This window comes from Delphinapterus leucas, chromosome 14, assembly GCF_059928025.1.
Source record: "Delphinapterus leucas isolate spDelLeu-1000000601 "Yukka" chromosome 14, BTC_Dleu_Yukka2, whole genome shotgun sequence".
NCBI lineage: Eukaryota > Metazoa > Chordata > Mammalia > Artiodactyla > Monodontidae > Delphinapterus > Delphinapterus leucas.
In genome coordinates, this window is record NC_143142.1 from 12,448,272 (window position 1) to 12,465,325 (window position 17,054).

At 47.9% G+C, this 17,054-nt stretch overlaps 1 protein-coding gene across 13 annotated transcripts in view; it reads left to right on the top strand.

Annotated features, from left to right (window-relative positions):
* The window catches only part of SPRING1 (SREBF pathway regulator in golgi 1), a 333,460-nt gene that overhangs the window by 151,436 nt on the left and 164,970 nt on the right, over nt 1-17,054 (top strand). The window contains exon 5 of one of the 13 annotated variants that reach the window (XM_089894217.1): nt 14,636-15,341. The exons of 11 other annotated variants lie outside the window; for them this stretch is intronic. In XM_089894217.1, coding sequence (XP_089750343.1) covers nt 14,636-14,800 — 165 coding nt within the window. In that variant the 3' untranslated portion in view covers nt 14,801-15,341. Of the gene's footprint in view, nt 1-5,615; nt 15,342-17,054 lie in introns of those variants that run through there. One more of the 13 variants, XM_022597997.3, reaches the window with a different exon arrangement.

The window sequence follows — 17,054 nt, forward strand, 5'->3', positions numbered from 1 at the left end:
TTAATTTTTTGCTTTTAAAATATGAACTTGAATCATTTTTTTCCCTGACCCAGCATGTGTTAATGGAATTCTAAGTTGTATTCCATACATCAGTGCTTAGAAAAGGCCATCTTTATTGATTGAAAACATCTGTTTTAGACAGGCAGCGTGCTGGACATTTGGGGGACCCAAATACCATAAGGAGGTGTAGAGATTTCAAGGCAACATTGGGTGGAAAGTGATAAATGGGAAGTTTATCCAGGGGATGTTGGTCTGAGGGGTGGGTAGCAAGCCAGGCAGACACGTCTGTGATCTCTCACCAGTTGGCACTGAGTACACATAGTATGCATAACCCTGGGCACCCACAAAGCTGATTTGGTGAGGGTCAGGGATAGTGAAGATACCTGTAAACATCCATTTACCAGGGCCCCCCCTCTGCACCGCACAGATTACCCTAGTAATGAATTTACTCATGTAGCCATTCATTCACTCGTCCATTAAAGCCACAGATATTTACTGATTTCTTTAGGATGTGCCAATTTGAGGCTATATGCTGGGGACACAGGGATGACCCACAGTCAACCTGGTGCCTTTCCTCTTAAAGTTTCCATCCCAGTGGGGCAGACAGCCATTAAACAAATACCTACGTAGAATAATAAAGAAATATACAGTACAATAAAGAACAATCAAATACCCATGAGAATCTTCGTGCTCCTCATTTACTGATCTCCCACTCTACGCCACATGCTGTGAGGGCCACAAATTTGAATCAATGCCTGTGCAGCAAACCCCAAAGACCAACCAGAACTCCTGACAGAAAGAGGATGGACCGCGGTGACAGTGGCACTTTACAGTTTACATGGCACTTTTTACACCATGGGCACTCTGGATCCTGCCAGCAAGACTGGGCTGGCTTGTTAAGGAGTTATTCCCTCCAATTCCCATGGGAGGAATCTGAGGCCTGGAGAGATAAAGGGACTGGCCTGCCTGAGGTCACACGGCTAGAAAGGCCAGGAATGCTATGCCTATTTTTACAATGACAGAAGCGGAAGCAGAGCAAGGTGGCCATTTTATTTTCCCAAAGTCACACTAAGACACACTATGTGTCAGAGCAGAGGGAACATAAGTGCAAAATTCTACCTGGAAAGAGAACAGATCCTGAGACAGGTGAGTCTCAGAAAGTAGAGACTGAGGAAGATAATAACACAGGACGTGAATTCCAACTCACATCTCTTCGTACGGGACCTCTCCTCTCGGCCTCCCGATGAGTGGGTTTTCGTGTGGCCAGAGCGTGATCTGAAGTCACCGGAACTAACACTTAGCGACCCCTCTGATATCCCAGACGTCACAGGATTCCTGCGAGGAGCACATTAAAACTCCCATTGCCCAGATGAGGAGGTTGACACCCTGACCACACACAGCTAGACAGTAGCAGAACCAGAATGTAAACTGTGGTCCCTCTGATACTGGGACCTGTAGAGCTTCTGATACCCAGAGCTGCCTCCCTCTGGGGGCCTAGGAGTCCTGGCAACAGGATGCTGGAGGAGGTGGCCTGCGGAGGCAGGGCCCAGGGGTTGAGGCTGCAGTGCTGCCCAGGAATGCAGCCTAGCCGGCCCACTTTTTAACACAGTGGCATCCCTGACAGACACCCTTGTCCTTTTCCTGCGCTGGCCTTCGTAACACAATAAATAAACCCTGAGAGAAACGTGACCTGAGCCAGGCAGTAAATGATGGCACTGTCAGTTGTACACGACTGTTGAAACAAACACAGACTGTAATCATCGTGCTGTACGGGGAGAAAGACATTTGGCAAATGAGATTCCATTTTCACATTGGTTTGTGCTGAGCATATAAATTTCCTGCGGGCCGGCCAGCGTTGGGGATGTGTAATTGATTGCCTGCATTATAATAAACAAGCCGTGACAGGTGATCATTCATCATATTCCGCTGAACGTTCCAGCACACCAGAAAACGGAGGAAGAGAGGGAACGCGCGAGCGAAGGCAGAGGAGAGGAGGAGCCTGGGGGAGGGGAGAGGGTCGGAAAGACGGAGTATTCCCGACAGACAGAAAGCCAGGGAAGGGGCGGGGGAGAGAATCCGCAGAGCGGGCTCGGGGAAAGTGAAAGCAATTACTATAATTCTTTTGATTATCTAATTTGTTCTTTCTGGTCTTCGTTACGTGACCCTCCCCCCCCCATCCCACTCCAACACAGGAGGTTCCCCTCGGGAACTTGGGAAGACACAGAAAATGCTCCTCCCAAGATTGAGGAGAGGAAGGGGAAAGGCGAGGTGGGGGGAGGGGCCGCGTCTAGTTGTAACGGAGTAGATATCGGGAAAACCTCGGGAGGGTGCGTGCGTGTGTGTGTGTGTTCGGGAAAACCTCGGGAGGGTGCGTGTGTGTGTGTGTGTGTTCGGGAAAACCTCGGGAGGGTGTGTGTGTGTGTGTGTGTGCGGGAAAACCTCGGGAGGGTGCGCGCGTGTGTGTGTGTGTGTTCGGGAAAACCTTGGGAGGGTGTGTGTGTGTGTGTGTGTGTGTGGCGCGAGTGTGTGCGGGACTCAGCTTCGCCTTTTGCTCTGTGATGCCTCCAATCAGATGGGAACCCGTTTTTTTTTTTAATAAAAAAATTTAAAGCGTTTTTGAAAAAAGAAGTGAAAAGTTCCTTTTATTGAAGGAAAAAACAGAATCCAAGTTGGCACCGGATCTGGTTCCAGAAGCCTGTCATGTGGGGCTCTCACTCCTCCCGCCTCGTCCCCCAACCCCGCCCCAGCCCCAGCCTCTCTCGGCCCTTGGCCCGGGGCTGGGGTCGAACAGGACCTGTTAGGTAGCACCCTCCTTTCCAGGAGTTTCAACCTAGACCCGAGGCGGAAGCACATTGGCATATGAAGGACAGAAAGACAAATGCAGAGCTCTCGAGGCAGCGCACGCATTATATAAGTACTTACATTATGCAAAAGCCAAGGCCCTCAACAAGGGAGTGAGTGAAGACAGGGGACAGGGAGGGATTCGTCTCCCCAATTCTCACCCTGTCAATTTCTAGCCCTCCCATCCTCACCCATCAAATGCCCTCTCATCCCCTCTCGGGTACCAAATGCTTAGCGCAGGTGGGAGCCTCCAACCCTGGGAGCGGGGAGTTGAGGGGGCGTGGCCAGCGCTAAAACAGGGGGCGGAGACTGGGTGGGGCTTAGCCAGGGGCGGAGCCCGCGCTGGAGTGGGCGGGGTGAGTACAGAAGAAAGACAGTAACGTGATCGGCGACTTTGCTTCTCATCTCCCACTGCTTCCTACAGTCCTCTGTCTTTTTACCCTAGCTTTAACAACTGTAATCTGTTACTTTGGAGATTATTATAAAGTCGCCACTTTTGGAAAATCTGTTCAAGAGACCTGCCTTCTGAAAGCTGTGACATCAGCCCCAGCGGTGTGGGCTGCCTTCCCTGGGTGATCTATGTGGTCTTTGAAAGATTAACAGCTCCTTTGGGTCTCCCAAGAATCCCGGAAGAAAGCTAGGGCAGGTGCCGTTTTCTCAATACGCTTATTTCTTCCCATCTCCACATAACAATTTATGAAATGGATCTTAGGGTCCCGATTTTCACAGGGGAAGAAATGGAGACACAAAGAAATGAAGTTACTTGCTTAAGATCTGGCAGCAAAAAGAATAAAAAATTGAATCCAAGGGTCTTCTTCCTGCATGCTTTCCAGACTCCCTGTGAGGACACAGACTTTCTCCCTTCAAGCCCCATGAATGATAAGTGCACACATGTATGTGAGGGAGAAGAGTTGGGTCTGTTTGGAATGGCCAAGCCCTCCTGCTACGTATCACTCAAATTTGCCCCCTTCTCTCCACCACCACTGTGCCCTCTGGTCCAAGCCATCTTGCTCCTGGACCATGCTCCCACCTCCTCAGGGGTCCCCATCCTAACACTGTTGCCCACTCCCATCCATTTTCCACCTGCAGTCAGGATGATCTGTTCATTGGTCTGAGCATTAAAACACCATCCAGGTCTTTCACCAGCTGGCTCAGCCTACCTCCCTAGCTCCATCTTTTATTATTATTATTATCATTATTATTATAAAATACACATAACATAAAATTTGCTGTTTTAATGATTTTAAAGTGTGCCACTCAGTGACATTAAGTAGATTCACACTGTTAGGCAGCCATCACTACTATCTAGTCCAGAACTTTTTCATCACCCAAACAGAAACCCCTTACCCATTAGAGGTCACTCGTATTCTGCCCTCCCTCAGCCTCTGACAACCACCAATCTTCTTTCTATCTCTACGGGTTTCCCTACTCTGGAAATTTCATATAAATGAAATCCTACAGTATGTGGTCTTCTAAAACTTCTTTCACTTAGCATAACGTTTTCAATGTCCATCCATGTTGTAGCAACTTCATTCCTTTTGATGGTTGAATAATATTTCACTGTATGGATAGACCACCTTTTGTTTATTCATTGATGAACATTTGGGTTGCTTCCAACTTCTGGCTATTGTGAATAGTGCTTCTGTGAATACTTGTGTACAAGGTTTTGTTTGAACATCTGTTTTCAGTTCTTTTGGGTATATACTTAAGAGTGGAATTGCTGGGTCATATGGTAATTCTATGTTTAACTTGTTGAGTAACCACCAAAACTCTTTTCCACAGTGACTGCACCATTTTACATTCTCACTAGCAGAGTACAAGTCTTCCAATTTTTCCACATCCTTGCCAATATTTGTTATTTTCCTTTTTTTTTTTTAATGGCCATCCCAATGGGTGTGCCTAGCTCCATCTTTTAGTTCTCTTCCCCTCACTTTTACTTCTCTGGCCTTTCACATCCTCAAATATACCACTTTTTCTTAAAAGGGAACTTGTATATACAGTGACTTCTGCCTTCCCTTGTCTCCAAAGCTAGATCAGATTCCCCAGTGATGATGCATCTAAGTGCCATAGCCTTCCTTTCATTGGTCCCAACTTGGTTATGAATTTACATTTCCTGTGTGATTACTGATTAACATCTGTCTTCTTGACTTGACTACAACCTCCCCCCAGGCACGGACAATTCTGCTTTTGCCATCCTCTGTATCCCCAGCACTTAGCACAGTCCCAGGTAGATTCTTGGTGCTCAATAAATACTTGTTGGATGGATGGATGAACAATGAATGAGATCCAAGTTTGGGTCCTGCATCCTTATGAATTTCTCTTTTCTTTTTTTCACTTCTCCGTGGAGTTGGTAGGTCTCCATGAATTAGAACCTGAAAAGCCTGCTCCATCCATAAGGTATGTGGAGGCTGATGACGTTCTGGTTGCAGAATGCATACTCACTAACAACTCCCTTTAGAGCCATGGTGATTCTGGCCCGGGATTCTGAGTCTTGCGTGGGAATTGTGCTGATTTTGCCCTTCAGTGCTGCTGAAGGTTTAGGAGCTTGAAATATATATGCTTGGTGTAAACATGACCTTGGCATGACAGGGTGATCCCTGTGTTTGCCAAGCCATTAATTTTTAAGTAATAACAGCCACCACAACACACTGCATTTCCCCCACATTCTGAGTCATTCTTAAGGTCAGAACTATGGGATGGTATGAGACAAAAACCTTATAAACTAGACTGTAGTGGTGAGTTCTCTGTGTTTACAGCTCTGCTCCTACACGCAGGTCCAAAGAGCTGAAAATAGAGGATTAAAAATTCATGCAGCTACTCTCTTCCAAGGAATTCCAAATGCTTAGAAGACGATCTTTATCCCGCGAAGTCATCAGCCTTCGGATGTCACCATGCCCGTCTTGAAGACAGGGAAACAGAGACCCAGAGATGTGAAGCGACTTTGCCAGGGCCCCCCCTGATACGGGAGCCACAGGCTCAGGCAAAGAGCCGCCTCTCACCCATCTTTCTAGCCCATGCCCTCTCCATTAGCTTGATTAAGACAACTGATTTATTCATTCTCGGTGGTTGAGAGGGGAAAAAAAACCCAACATGCCATTTGTGTGATATAAATATCGCTGGAAAAAGCTTAAAAACATTGTGTCATACATATTTCCTTAATACCACAGTCAATCACACATGTCCAAGTGCACAGTTCCATCAACCGAGGATGGGGGTGGGGGGAGACCCAGGAGAGACTTAGCTCTGAATCCTCAGTCCCAGCTAAAGGTACACTGGCGGTTTTCTCTTTAGCGTATTGCCTTTAAAAAACCTCCTCGAGGTCTCAGAAGCTTGATGTTGGGCCAGAACATGAGTAGGCAGGGAAGCAAGGGTGCCAGGGTGCCTGTCAAACTGGCCAGTTCCCAAAGAAAAGATGGGGATGGCCATTTCTCATTCAGTGTGCTCCCTGGACTCACAGAGGGATTTGGATCTCAACGTGGTTCCTCTTCCCCTGCCATGCACCTCCCCCCCCCCAGGCCCACCACCATCATCAAAAAGCCTTTAATCCCAGTGATTCTACTGTTAGGAATGTAGCCCAAGGAAATAATTAAAGACGTGTAAAAAGACTTAGTGACAGGATGTTTCTCACAACACATAGACTATGGCAAAAGATTACAAACAGCCTCCATAGCCAACCAACTATAGGTGATTGATAAGTAAATCATGTGGTTCATCCCCTAAAACCCTGCTCAGATTTAAAAAGAAAAAAAGACTAGAAGGAAATAAACCCAGATGTCCACAGAGCTTGTCTTTGGGTGTGGAGATATGGGTCATTTTTCCCTTTCCTGTAGTAAGCTCTTATTTTGGGGTGATCTATTCAAATTTGGTTGACTCTACTGGAAGCTTTATGAAATCACTAAGATTTAGAAGTCATAAATGGAACAGGAAGGGACATAAGTAAAGGCCCAGAGGTAAATCAGTGTCAGGGAGGAAGCAGCCGAACTGCAGTGGGAGATTCCAAATGCTGAATGCTGAGAAATGCGGTGGGTTTGTGGGTTGTGGACAGACTGTGAATCTTTTGAAAGCCAAGGAAAGGAAAGTATACTGGATGTGACAGGCACTTGGGAGCCACGTGGAGATTCTTGAACAAGAAAAGACATGGGCAATTCCAAGTCAGACCAAGGAGAGATAGTCAAAGAAATGAATGAGCTAGGAGTGAATCTGGTGGTCTCATAAATCTTTTATGGAAGGATCTGATTTCATTGGTTTGGAGGTAAAGCGTTTTGGAGAATAGTGAAACTCTAAAGTAGTCTTGAGATTGTTTTCATTTTACAGATATGACAACTTGAGCCCAAAGAGTTAAATAAATTGTTCCCAGATCCACAGCAAGATGGTGGCCAAGTTGGGACTGGCAACTAGGGGTCCTTATTCCCAGCTCCAGTCCCAGCCCACCTCTTTGCTGCCTGGGATCCCAATTCTGAGATGTTAACCATGTGTACAACTTTCTAGGAGAACCAAAGACCCTGGCGTACTTTCTGGAGTCCCACCTAAACCTCCATCTGTTCATTCATTCATCTGTCCATCCATCCATCCAACACTTATTAAGCACCTATTAGGAGACAGACATGCTAATTGTTAGAGTGGGGGTAGAGAGGAGATGATGATGGCACATAGTAGGTGCTCAATAAATATTTGCGGAAGGGAAGGAGGGAAGGAGAGAAGGAAAGAATAGTTCCTGCCCTCAAGTCACACAAGATCTAATTCAGGAAACAGAACCTTATGTGCCGGGTGAAAGCCATGCTTTCACGGAGATGTGAACTCATGTACTGCAGCCCCAGGCAAGATACATAACAGAACCACACCAAAAAGGGTCGACTTCCTCTTCTTTTATAAGAGGACTTAATTCAAATAGCATTTATGGAGCACCTATAATGGGACAGGGATTAAGATTGTCCCTGTTTACACATGAAACCCAAAATGGCCAGGAGGAAGGATCTGTGGAAAGTGAAAAACCAAGGGATCACCAAGCGTCCAGAAAGGACAGATGTTGTTTGTTTCTTTGAACAGCTTTGACTTCTTTTTCACACTCCAGCCACTTGGTCTGATTTTCCTTTGGTTACTGGTCCTGGGGTCCTTGGCTCTGGTCTGCTGGAGGGAGGGCCAAGCTCATGCCACAATCAGACCCTCCCATCAGCCCCACCCTCCTCCATTTCCCTTTTCCAGTTATTCAGGCTTCTCAGGCCATTGCAACCTCACATTGCCAAGTGAACATAAATCAAGAGGCCACAGCTCCCGGATCTTTGAGAAATGGGGACTTTGCGGAGCCTTTCCAAGGGGGTGCATGGGGAAGGAAGGGGAAAGAGGCATAAGGAGAAAGTTCCATGTGGTTCCTTTAATCACTGGGTGGAAGGAGAGAGGAGAAAGTTCAAACAGAGCCCCGCAAGCCAGGCCGGGAAGCCAGCTCTGAGCTCCACTGTTTAAGCAACTGCTGTTGGCATCACTGAGGTTTGTCTTGGCCCAAACCTGTCCTGGGAAACAAGAGAAGCTCATGCTCTTGGAATTTGCTCCCTTAACGATTCACTCGGCAGCTCAGCTTTGGTGGACAATTTTTTAACAAAAAGAAAGAAAGAAGAAAGAAAAGAAAAGCCATGCAACCAATGGTTAGATATGCACTCCCCAAACTCATCAGCATGGACCGGGCTGGGAGGAAGAGAGAAACTTTCTGAGCCTCCCACGGGGAGCCTCTCCCAACTGTGAACCTCCACTTCCCAGAGTGGGATCCTGGGTGAGACAGAGCGAAGCAGCAATCTGGAACATTGTGATTCAAATGCTATCCATTGAACTCTATGGACTTTGGAGAGAGGCACTTGATAAACAATGAAAGTGCAAGGTGGCTCTCAAACAGTTGTCTTTTACTGAGTGCTTTCCATGCACTAGCATTGTACCAGAACTCCCCATCCCTTGTCTCATTGGGTCCTCACAGCCACTCCACCAGGGCGTATGTTTCAGTCCCACTGCACAGGTGAGAGAGCTGAGTCCTGATCCGTCACTGACCCACCCAAGGACACACAGCTAATGAGTGGGGGACATCCAATTGTGAATCTGATCCCCTATGACAGCCCCACCCCCAGTCATGCTCTTGACCACACTGCCCTCCTGCCTTTATTTGTTGCTTCATCGCCACGTGTCATCACCGTACCTTCTCGGATGACATGGAAAAACTGAACAGGCGTGCACTCAATCACAGGACAAGATAGGACAGTGACCCCAGGCGGCGTCTTCCCAGCTTGGTTACTGAGGTTCTCAGTAGCCCTGGCCGCTTATGGAAAGTAGCACAGTGTGTGGAAATGCCACTGGATTAACACGGGTTCGAAACCTGGCATCCTCAGACCCTTTGCAGGTGCATGGGTGCAATTCAGGGGTCCATGAGTTTAGCTGGGGAAAAAAATGACATCTCTACTTTCACTAACCTCTAGTAGAAAGGCAGCATTTTCTCCTATGAGGAATGAAGGTGACAAACCCCTGTAGCATCAGCAGTTCCTGTGACTTCAGCACACGTGCAAATCACAGAGACTTTCCTGTCACTAACAGTTGTTGCAAAGATATCAAAATATTGTCTGTGCTCCTCACAACTTAAAAATTGCAGTAGTAGACAGGCCAGCATCTAGATCTTGATACGTAAGGCATAATAAAGAAGCTCGTGTAGTACCGTTTCACAAACTCGCGTTTTCATATTCTGATACCTGTATTATAGTATAATTGGTTTCCTTTGCAATCCTATGTGCTTTATTTTATGTAGCCTGATTCTGAAAAGGGGTCCCTGGCCTTCACCAAATTGCCCAAGGGATGCATCCCTGGCCTATGCCTGGGAAGCTGAGGTGAGGCTCCTGTTCTTAAAAAGTATGCAGTCTAATTGGAGAATGAGACAGATACACATACCAATATTTAAGATGCAACCTTAAGTGTAAAAGAAAAGAGTAAACTCTTTGAGGGCAAGCACTGCATTTTTTAAAAAACATGCTCTTGAGGGGTGGGGTAAAATATCTATATATTCTTTTTTTGTTTTATAAATTTATTTATTTATTTTTGTCTGTGTTGGGTCTTCGTTTCTGTGCGAGGGCTTTCTCCAGTTGCAGTGAGCGGGGGCCACTCTTCATTGTGGTGCGCGGGTCTCTCACTGTCACGGCCTCTCCCGTTGTGGAGCGCAGGCTCAGTAGTTGTGGTGCACGGGCCTAGTTGCTCCGCGGTATGTGGGATCTTCCCAGACCAGGGCTCGAACCCGTGTGCCCTGCATTGGCAGGCAGATTCCCAACCACTGCACCACCAGGGAAGCCCCTCTATATATTCTTATATCCATAGCACCCAAAACAGTGCCTGATAATCAGTTGTGATAGGTCATTAGCAAAGAGTGCCAAATGCACAAGCTCAGACTCTCAACCTACGCCGCTTACAAGCTGAGTGATCTCGGGCCAGTGATGATGACCTTTCTGTCTTGATTTCCTCATTTGGAAGAGGGGCTTAGCAAAACCTTTTTCTCAACGTTGTTGACACAGTCCAATAAGATGAAGGGTGTGCATGTACCTAGCCTGGTTCTGGGCTTATCATAAGGGTCAGTTCAGAATGACAGCAGCCCCTGTGGCCCCCAAAGCTCTCTTCTGTTGGAGATCAACTTTGAGAAACCTGCCCAACAGGCTCCACCCCTGGGGTGGAGGTGAGTCACCCTGGAGGGTCTGCATCAGAGCTCAAGACAGATAAATCAGTTGATGTGGGTCTGTCTGTCCATTTTGGTGCCTCTCTGATAGCCTGGACGCCCCACACACCTCCATGAAGAAAGCACTGTTTCGCCTCCATTGTCGCACGAGGAGGCAGGGTGGGGGAGGTGAGGCAGGACTGGACAGTCAAGTCCCTTGGCCTCCTGCCCCACCACACGCCCGGGTGGCATGATCCGTGATTGGAGAACGCCTACCTTATCTTGCCACTCTTATGCTCACACATTTGCTTGGAAGATGTCTGTGTCTGCAAGGGCTGGTAAGAACCTGGAACAGGCTTTGAAGGTATCCAGCCAACTGAACTTAATTAAACTGCAGTTCCAGAAGCCAACAGCATTTTCCTAAGAAAGCAATACAACTTCTAAAAGTCCCCTAACACTCCCGTGCAGCCCATTTCCTGTGCTTCAGACTGTGTCATAAAACTGTCCATAGGGTGGTTTCCTTTGATGATGGATCCGGTTAGCAAGACATTTTTTTTTTTAAGCCAGCATCACTGTCTCATCTTTCTTAAGTTAGGAGCATCCCGACCCTCCCCTTACACTGCATTTGTTCTTGCTTCTCCAAGCTGAAGTCATAGGACCTTTATCTTTTCAACTCGGCTTCTCGCTTGGCCCCAGAGGCCACCATCTTGGAGAGTCATACGCCCGCTAGCTCAAGATGAGGGCACCGTCACACCCTGGAGCCAAATTTGGTTGTATTGCTACACGAAGTAGGATAAAGTGGTGGCTGAAGAGTGCTCCTGCTTCCAAACATACTTTTCAGCTGTTCATTCTTTAACCGTTGGGCCCTTATTATGTGCTAGGGGCCGGGGATATAACGGTGAACAAGATAGCACAGCTCCCACTTCCATGGAGCTATATTTATATGGTCAAGGGAGAGGGAGAGATAATGAGGACATAAGCAAATAAAGACATAAAACAGTTACAGATTGTTAAAAGTGCTAAGAAGACAGAAACAGATGGCTGGAGTATAGTGGAGAGATATTCTTAGATAAAGTCAAAGAAGATCTCTCGGAGGAAGTGACATTCAAGCTGAGACCTGAGGGATGAGACTGAGCCAGGCATGGGAACAGCCAGGGCAAGAATATTCCAAGGCAGCAGGAACAGCAAGTGCAAAGGCCCTGGGGTGGGAAAAGCTTGGAAAGAGCTAGGAATTGACAGGTCAGGGTTGCTGGAGTATAAGGAAGAGAGTTGCAAGAGGTGAGGAGAGAGAAAGGCAAGGGGCCGTGGAGACCATTGTGAAGAGTTTGGATTTTATTCAAGTTGGTTGGGGACTGAAATTCACATGGGAGATGCTCCACATATGAATTTGTTGGATAAATGGATGATTTAGAAATATCCTTCCATTTGGAGGCTTAGGCATCAAAAGTCTTCAGCAATTGCATCCCTATCAGAATTTCCCCCAGGACTCATTTTTGTATCATTCAGTTGGTCCATTTGCATATATGCCTATAAATGATCTCTAAAGACATGGTTATGGGAAGACCCAGGCATGGGTTTACCAGGGCAGCTGCACCGGCTGACTCCAAGAAGGTACCATTCTCATTGTGTTCTCTGTAAATGCATTCCTGGAGCACAGCGTCGACTCGGATGAAGTAGTGACTCCTAGATCTGGGCAGCACAAGGTCCTGGTCCCAGCTGGGACGCTCACTAGCTGCATGACCCTGGCGAGTTTCGTGCTCCCTCTGGGCCTCGGTTTCATGAAAGGATGACGCCACACCTACCTCCTGGGGTTGTTGAGAGTTTCCAAGCTAAGGCAGTGAAAGCACAGCATTTGAACTTGGTAAAGAAGGGTAACTAACTGGGGTCCTGGAATGAGCTTCAGGGATCGGTGGGCCCCCTGAAATTGCATACAAAGTGTGCATCATGTGTGTACATCTGCATACAAAGGTCAGTGCATTTTTCAAAGGAGAGGTTCCAAAACTCTCGGTTTCTCAGAGACCCGTGATCCACCACAGGGTAAATGGTATTATACACCTGGCAGTTGGGACTGCTACTGGCCCTTGAAGTTGTTCTCTTGCTCTGAGATCTAGTTAAACATTTGCTTGTTGATGTCTTGTTTCCTCGAGTCTGTAAGCCAATTGGTGGCAAGCGGCTGCCTGCACTGACCCTTCCCTCCCCACCTTCCAGTCATGCTAACCCCTGACTTCCCACGGACCCACCCAGCAGCGATCCATCAGCCCAGGGCCAATCCCTCCCCACTGTGCACACAGGAGGCTCAGGTCCTAGCTGCATCAGTGGCCAAGAGTGGGTGAAATGAGCTAAATCAGTGTGCTGTTCCTGAGCCAGGCATTGCCTTACTCCTCCCAGGTAGTAAGATGCCTTAACCCAGATACACATTCTCTGCAGGCTACCCCCAAGGAGCGGTAGCTAATGGCAGGGATTTCTGGCACCAGGTTCCGCCCAGGAGGAAGATGCTCCCGTTTGTGAGAAGAGGAGATGTGAGAGCTTCCATCCCCCACAGAAGGTTGACCCTGGGTGGTTTGTATATGTCTGTGTTCCACACACATCCCACATAGTGCCCAGCACATTACAGGCACTTAACAAAAGCAATAAATAAATAATGGTCATTTCCAGCCCATCTACCCACCACACCCTCTGGGGATCTTAATGCAGTACCCTCACTTCTCATCTAGCCGATTCCTAACTGGTTCCCCCACCTCTTCCTGAGAAGTAATAAAGTTAATGATACTTTGTGTAGATGATGCATCTTTCTTCTCAAGAACTCCAAACACTTGACTGTTATTAGCTCTTCATCCTCATTTCTGAGTTAGGTTTAAAAGGCAGGGGTGGGGCTTCCCTGGTGGCGCAGTGGTTGAGAGTCCGCCTGCCGATGCAGGGGACACGGGTTCGTGCCCCAGTCCGGGAGGATCCCACATGCCACGGAGCGGCTGGTCCCGTGAGCCGTGGCCGCTGAGCCTGCGCGTCCGGAGCCTGTGCTCCGCAACGGGAGAGGCCAAAACAGTGAGAGGCCTGCGTACCGCCAAAAATAAATAAATAAATAAATAAATAAAATAAAAGGCAGGGGTGGGATATTCTACCCACCCCTATGCCCTCCCACCAAATCGATGTTATTTCAAGGAACTGAGGCCTAGGACAGGAACTTTGCCCAGATCTGAAAGTCACAGGCAGGGGGAACTAGGGGGAACCTGCCCCCCAGGTCCCCATCCCCGAATTTGATCTAAGACTCCCAAAATCTTTTCTGCCTGGAAGCAAAGAAGATCTTTCTAATTCTGCTAATGTCCCTAATGTTCTCTCAGTTCCTGAAGTTTGAGAAAACCCCTTGCTTAGGAAGATCCCCACAGGGAAGAAAAGGTCCCGCACAGGGTGATGCAGCCAGACACTGAACCAGGTCGCTGCTGCCGTGTGGACTACCTCGAATTCAGATGAAGTCCCTCCAACACACCCCAGAGAGTGTGAGTTAGAGATCCTCAGTGGGCTTGGATCTCCACGGTAAGCACCTCCCTCCACTTCCAGAACAAAGCCCACAGTGCTGAGAGGCTATACCATGGGAAGCAGCATGGCTCAGGGAAACTGAGAGGCCTGCTCCTGGCTCTAATTATCTGAATCACCCAAGGAGAGAACGAGTCGGAAGTTTCCAGACCTCGGTTGCTTCATCAGTTAAATGGGTCTAATATTAGCCATCCTGTGTGTCTCACCAGGAGGTTGGCAGCGCAAAGCCAGGCAGATGTGAAAGTGCTTTGAGAAAACTAGACATTCTGTTGAGATGCTGCTGCCGTGGACATCAGGACAGATGCAGTCTGTTCTCTGAGGATCACCTACAGATTTTTGGAGCCAGAGGGGAACTTGAGGCTCACCAGCCTGTCCTTTTTCCAGAAGAGAGCAAAGATGGGAAGTGAGTGTAGTAACGTGAAAAATGCCCCCCTGCCACAAAGATAGTCCCATCAGATCCTTGGAACCTCTGAATGTGATCTTATTTGGAAAAAAGTCTTTGCAGATGTGATTAAGTTAATGATCTTCAGATGAGATAATCCTGGATCATCCAGGTAGGCCCTAAATGTTATCACATGTACCTTTATAAATTAGACATGCAGAGAGAAGAGAAGGCCTTGTGACCATGGAGGCAGAGATAAGAGTGATGCGGCCACAAGCCAAGAAATACCTGGAGCCACCAGAAGCTGGAAGAATCAGGAAGGATCCTCCTCTAGAGCCTTGGGAGGGAGGGAGGACATGGCCCTGCTGACACGTTGATTTTGGACTTACAGCCTCCAGAAGTGTGAGAGAATAAATTTCTGTTGTTTTAAGCCACCCAAGTTTGTGGAAGTTTTTGACAGCAGCCCTGGGAAACTAATACATGAGGTGGGCAAACTCCCACCTTTTATTGATGGTAGAACCGGGTGTCCTGGCTCTGCATCCAGCATGTGTCATGTCACATCCCTCCTGGCCTCTTTGAGAGGTGAGGAATGAAGCCATATGTTACCCAGAGGGCCATCTCCAAAGCTCAGGGTCAAGGGAAGAGAGCAACAGCCGCCGAGCCCAGCTCCTTTTGGTAGCACAGAAAGAGGGCAGACGGAGGCCACTGCACATGCAGAAAATGCATCTCATGAACCAGCTGATGCTGGAACCCACAAAATACCCCCGAGACCAAGCCGGCTGACTAGCAGTGTCCTCTGCAAGAAAAGGAATAGGTCTTAGCTACAAACTAGATGCCTGGAGATGCAGAACTCTGTGTCCTCCATGCCCTGACCTGGATCCCATGCTCCTGGGCCTCCCAGCGCAGCGCTCAGCTCCACGTGTTTTTGGAGGATGGGTACTTGGATCTGATTTTTGGTGTGTCAGAGGGACAGTGGTTTGTGTTCAGTTCTTGCCTGCCATCTGGCAAGGAAGGCCCTCAGTGCTGAGTGGGTCTTCTCCCCATGAGAATATTCTCATGTTCAGAGAACTCCAAAGATTAATTTCTGACCCGGAGCAGATTTTCACAGCACTGACAGAAACCAGCGCCTTGACTTCTAGTTTCCCAGTTAGCCAATCACTGATGAGGGAAATTCCTGCTTAAGTTATGGCGTTTTCTGGTTCTAGTTCCCAGGGTTTCACAGAGGAGTGGCCACAGTGGGATCGGGGAGCAGAGCAGGCTTTGGATGGAAGGACTCTTTGGATGGAAGGACTCTTTGGATGGAAGGACTCTTTGGATGGAAGGACTCTTTGGATGGAAGGACTCTTTCCTTTTTGGAGTCTTGGCTGAGCGCTGATGACACCTCACATTGTCGGGGCTGCACTAGGGGCTTCCCCTCGCTGATGGGGACTGACACCCATCAGTCCCCAGCTTTCTGCAGGGTGTGCCAGCTGTGTGCCATTCTGGGGTCCACACTGAAGCATGAGGGGTCTGTCTACCCCAGGGGCTCTGAACCAAGGCACCTCTGGGACCGGGCATTCTTTGGGACCCCATTCTGTGGGGCATTCTTTGGGACCCCGTTCTGTGTATTGTAGGGCATTTAGCAGTGTCCTTGGCCAGCGGCACCCTCCACCCTGTCGTGACAACCAGAAATGACTCCAGACATTGCCCACATATCCCTGAAGGGCAAAATCACCCCCCTTTGAGACCCACTGGTCTGTGCACACCTGGTTTCCCTTTCTCCTGGTGATAGAAGCTTCCTCTGTGCAGCGTCACCCCCATGATATCTCAAAGTTCATTGTCCTGTTACACCACTGCTTGTTTCCCCTCTATTGGATGGGAAGTAAAAATAATCGTAACAACAATTTATTGTATGCTGATTTTAAATCAGTCACCTCATTTAAATCCTTGTTAGCAACTCTATAAAATTATTCCATTGTAAAATGTTATGAGTAACCAGGAATAATGTATTACAAGATGAGGAGACCAAGGCAGAGAAAGTCAGTGAACTTGGTCAAGGTCACACAGCTTTTAAGGAACTGAGCCAGGATTCAAACTCAGGCAGCTGAGCTCTTAAGCACCATTCTATACTACAACTTCAGTCATACGAAATGTTTGGGATGTGCTTTCGAATTTTTAACTTTGTAAGTTGTCATTTATACAGTTGGATGCAAGATGGCATGGCAGGTAGCAATATGATATTATCATCATCCCCATTTTTCAGATGAGGAAACTGAGGCTTGTCCAAGGCACGTGGTGTTTCAAACACAGTCCAAGGACCTGAATCCTGGTTTCCTGTCATAGAATTCAAGCTTTTCCTTCTATGCCAGGCTGCATTTGAATAGGAACTTTAGTGAGAGGGGCTAAAGGTGTAAACATTCCTTCAGGTATTCTGGCGGTTAACTGTCAAGCCAGGGAATTGAAAACAGGAAGCTCTGCTTTTTCATAGCAATCCTGGAACCGCAGATGAATACCGCACATGGGTAGTTGGGTGCCTGTGTGCATTCTGCACATTTAACATGAGGTATAGCAGGTGAATTTGTCTTGCACCACCCAGACCCTGGAGACAGCTGCTCCTTTCAAGGGCTGCTGGGCACTGCTGGGCACTGCTGG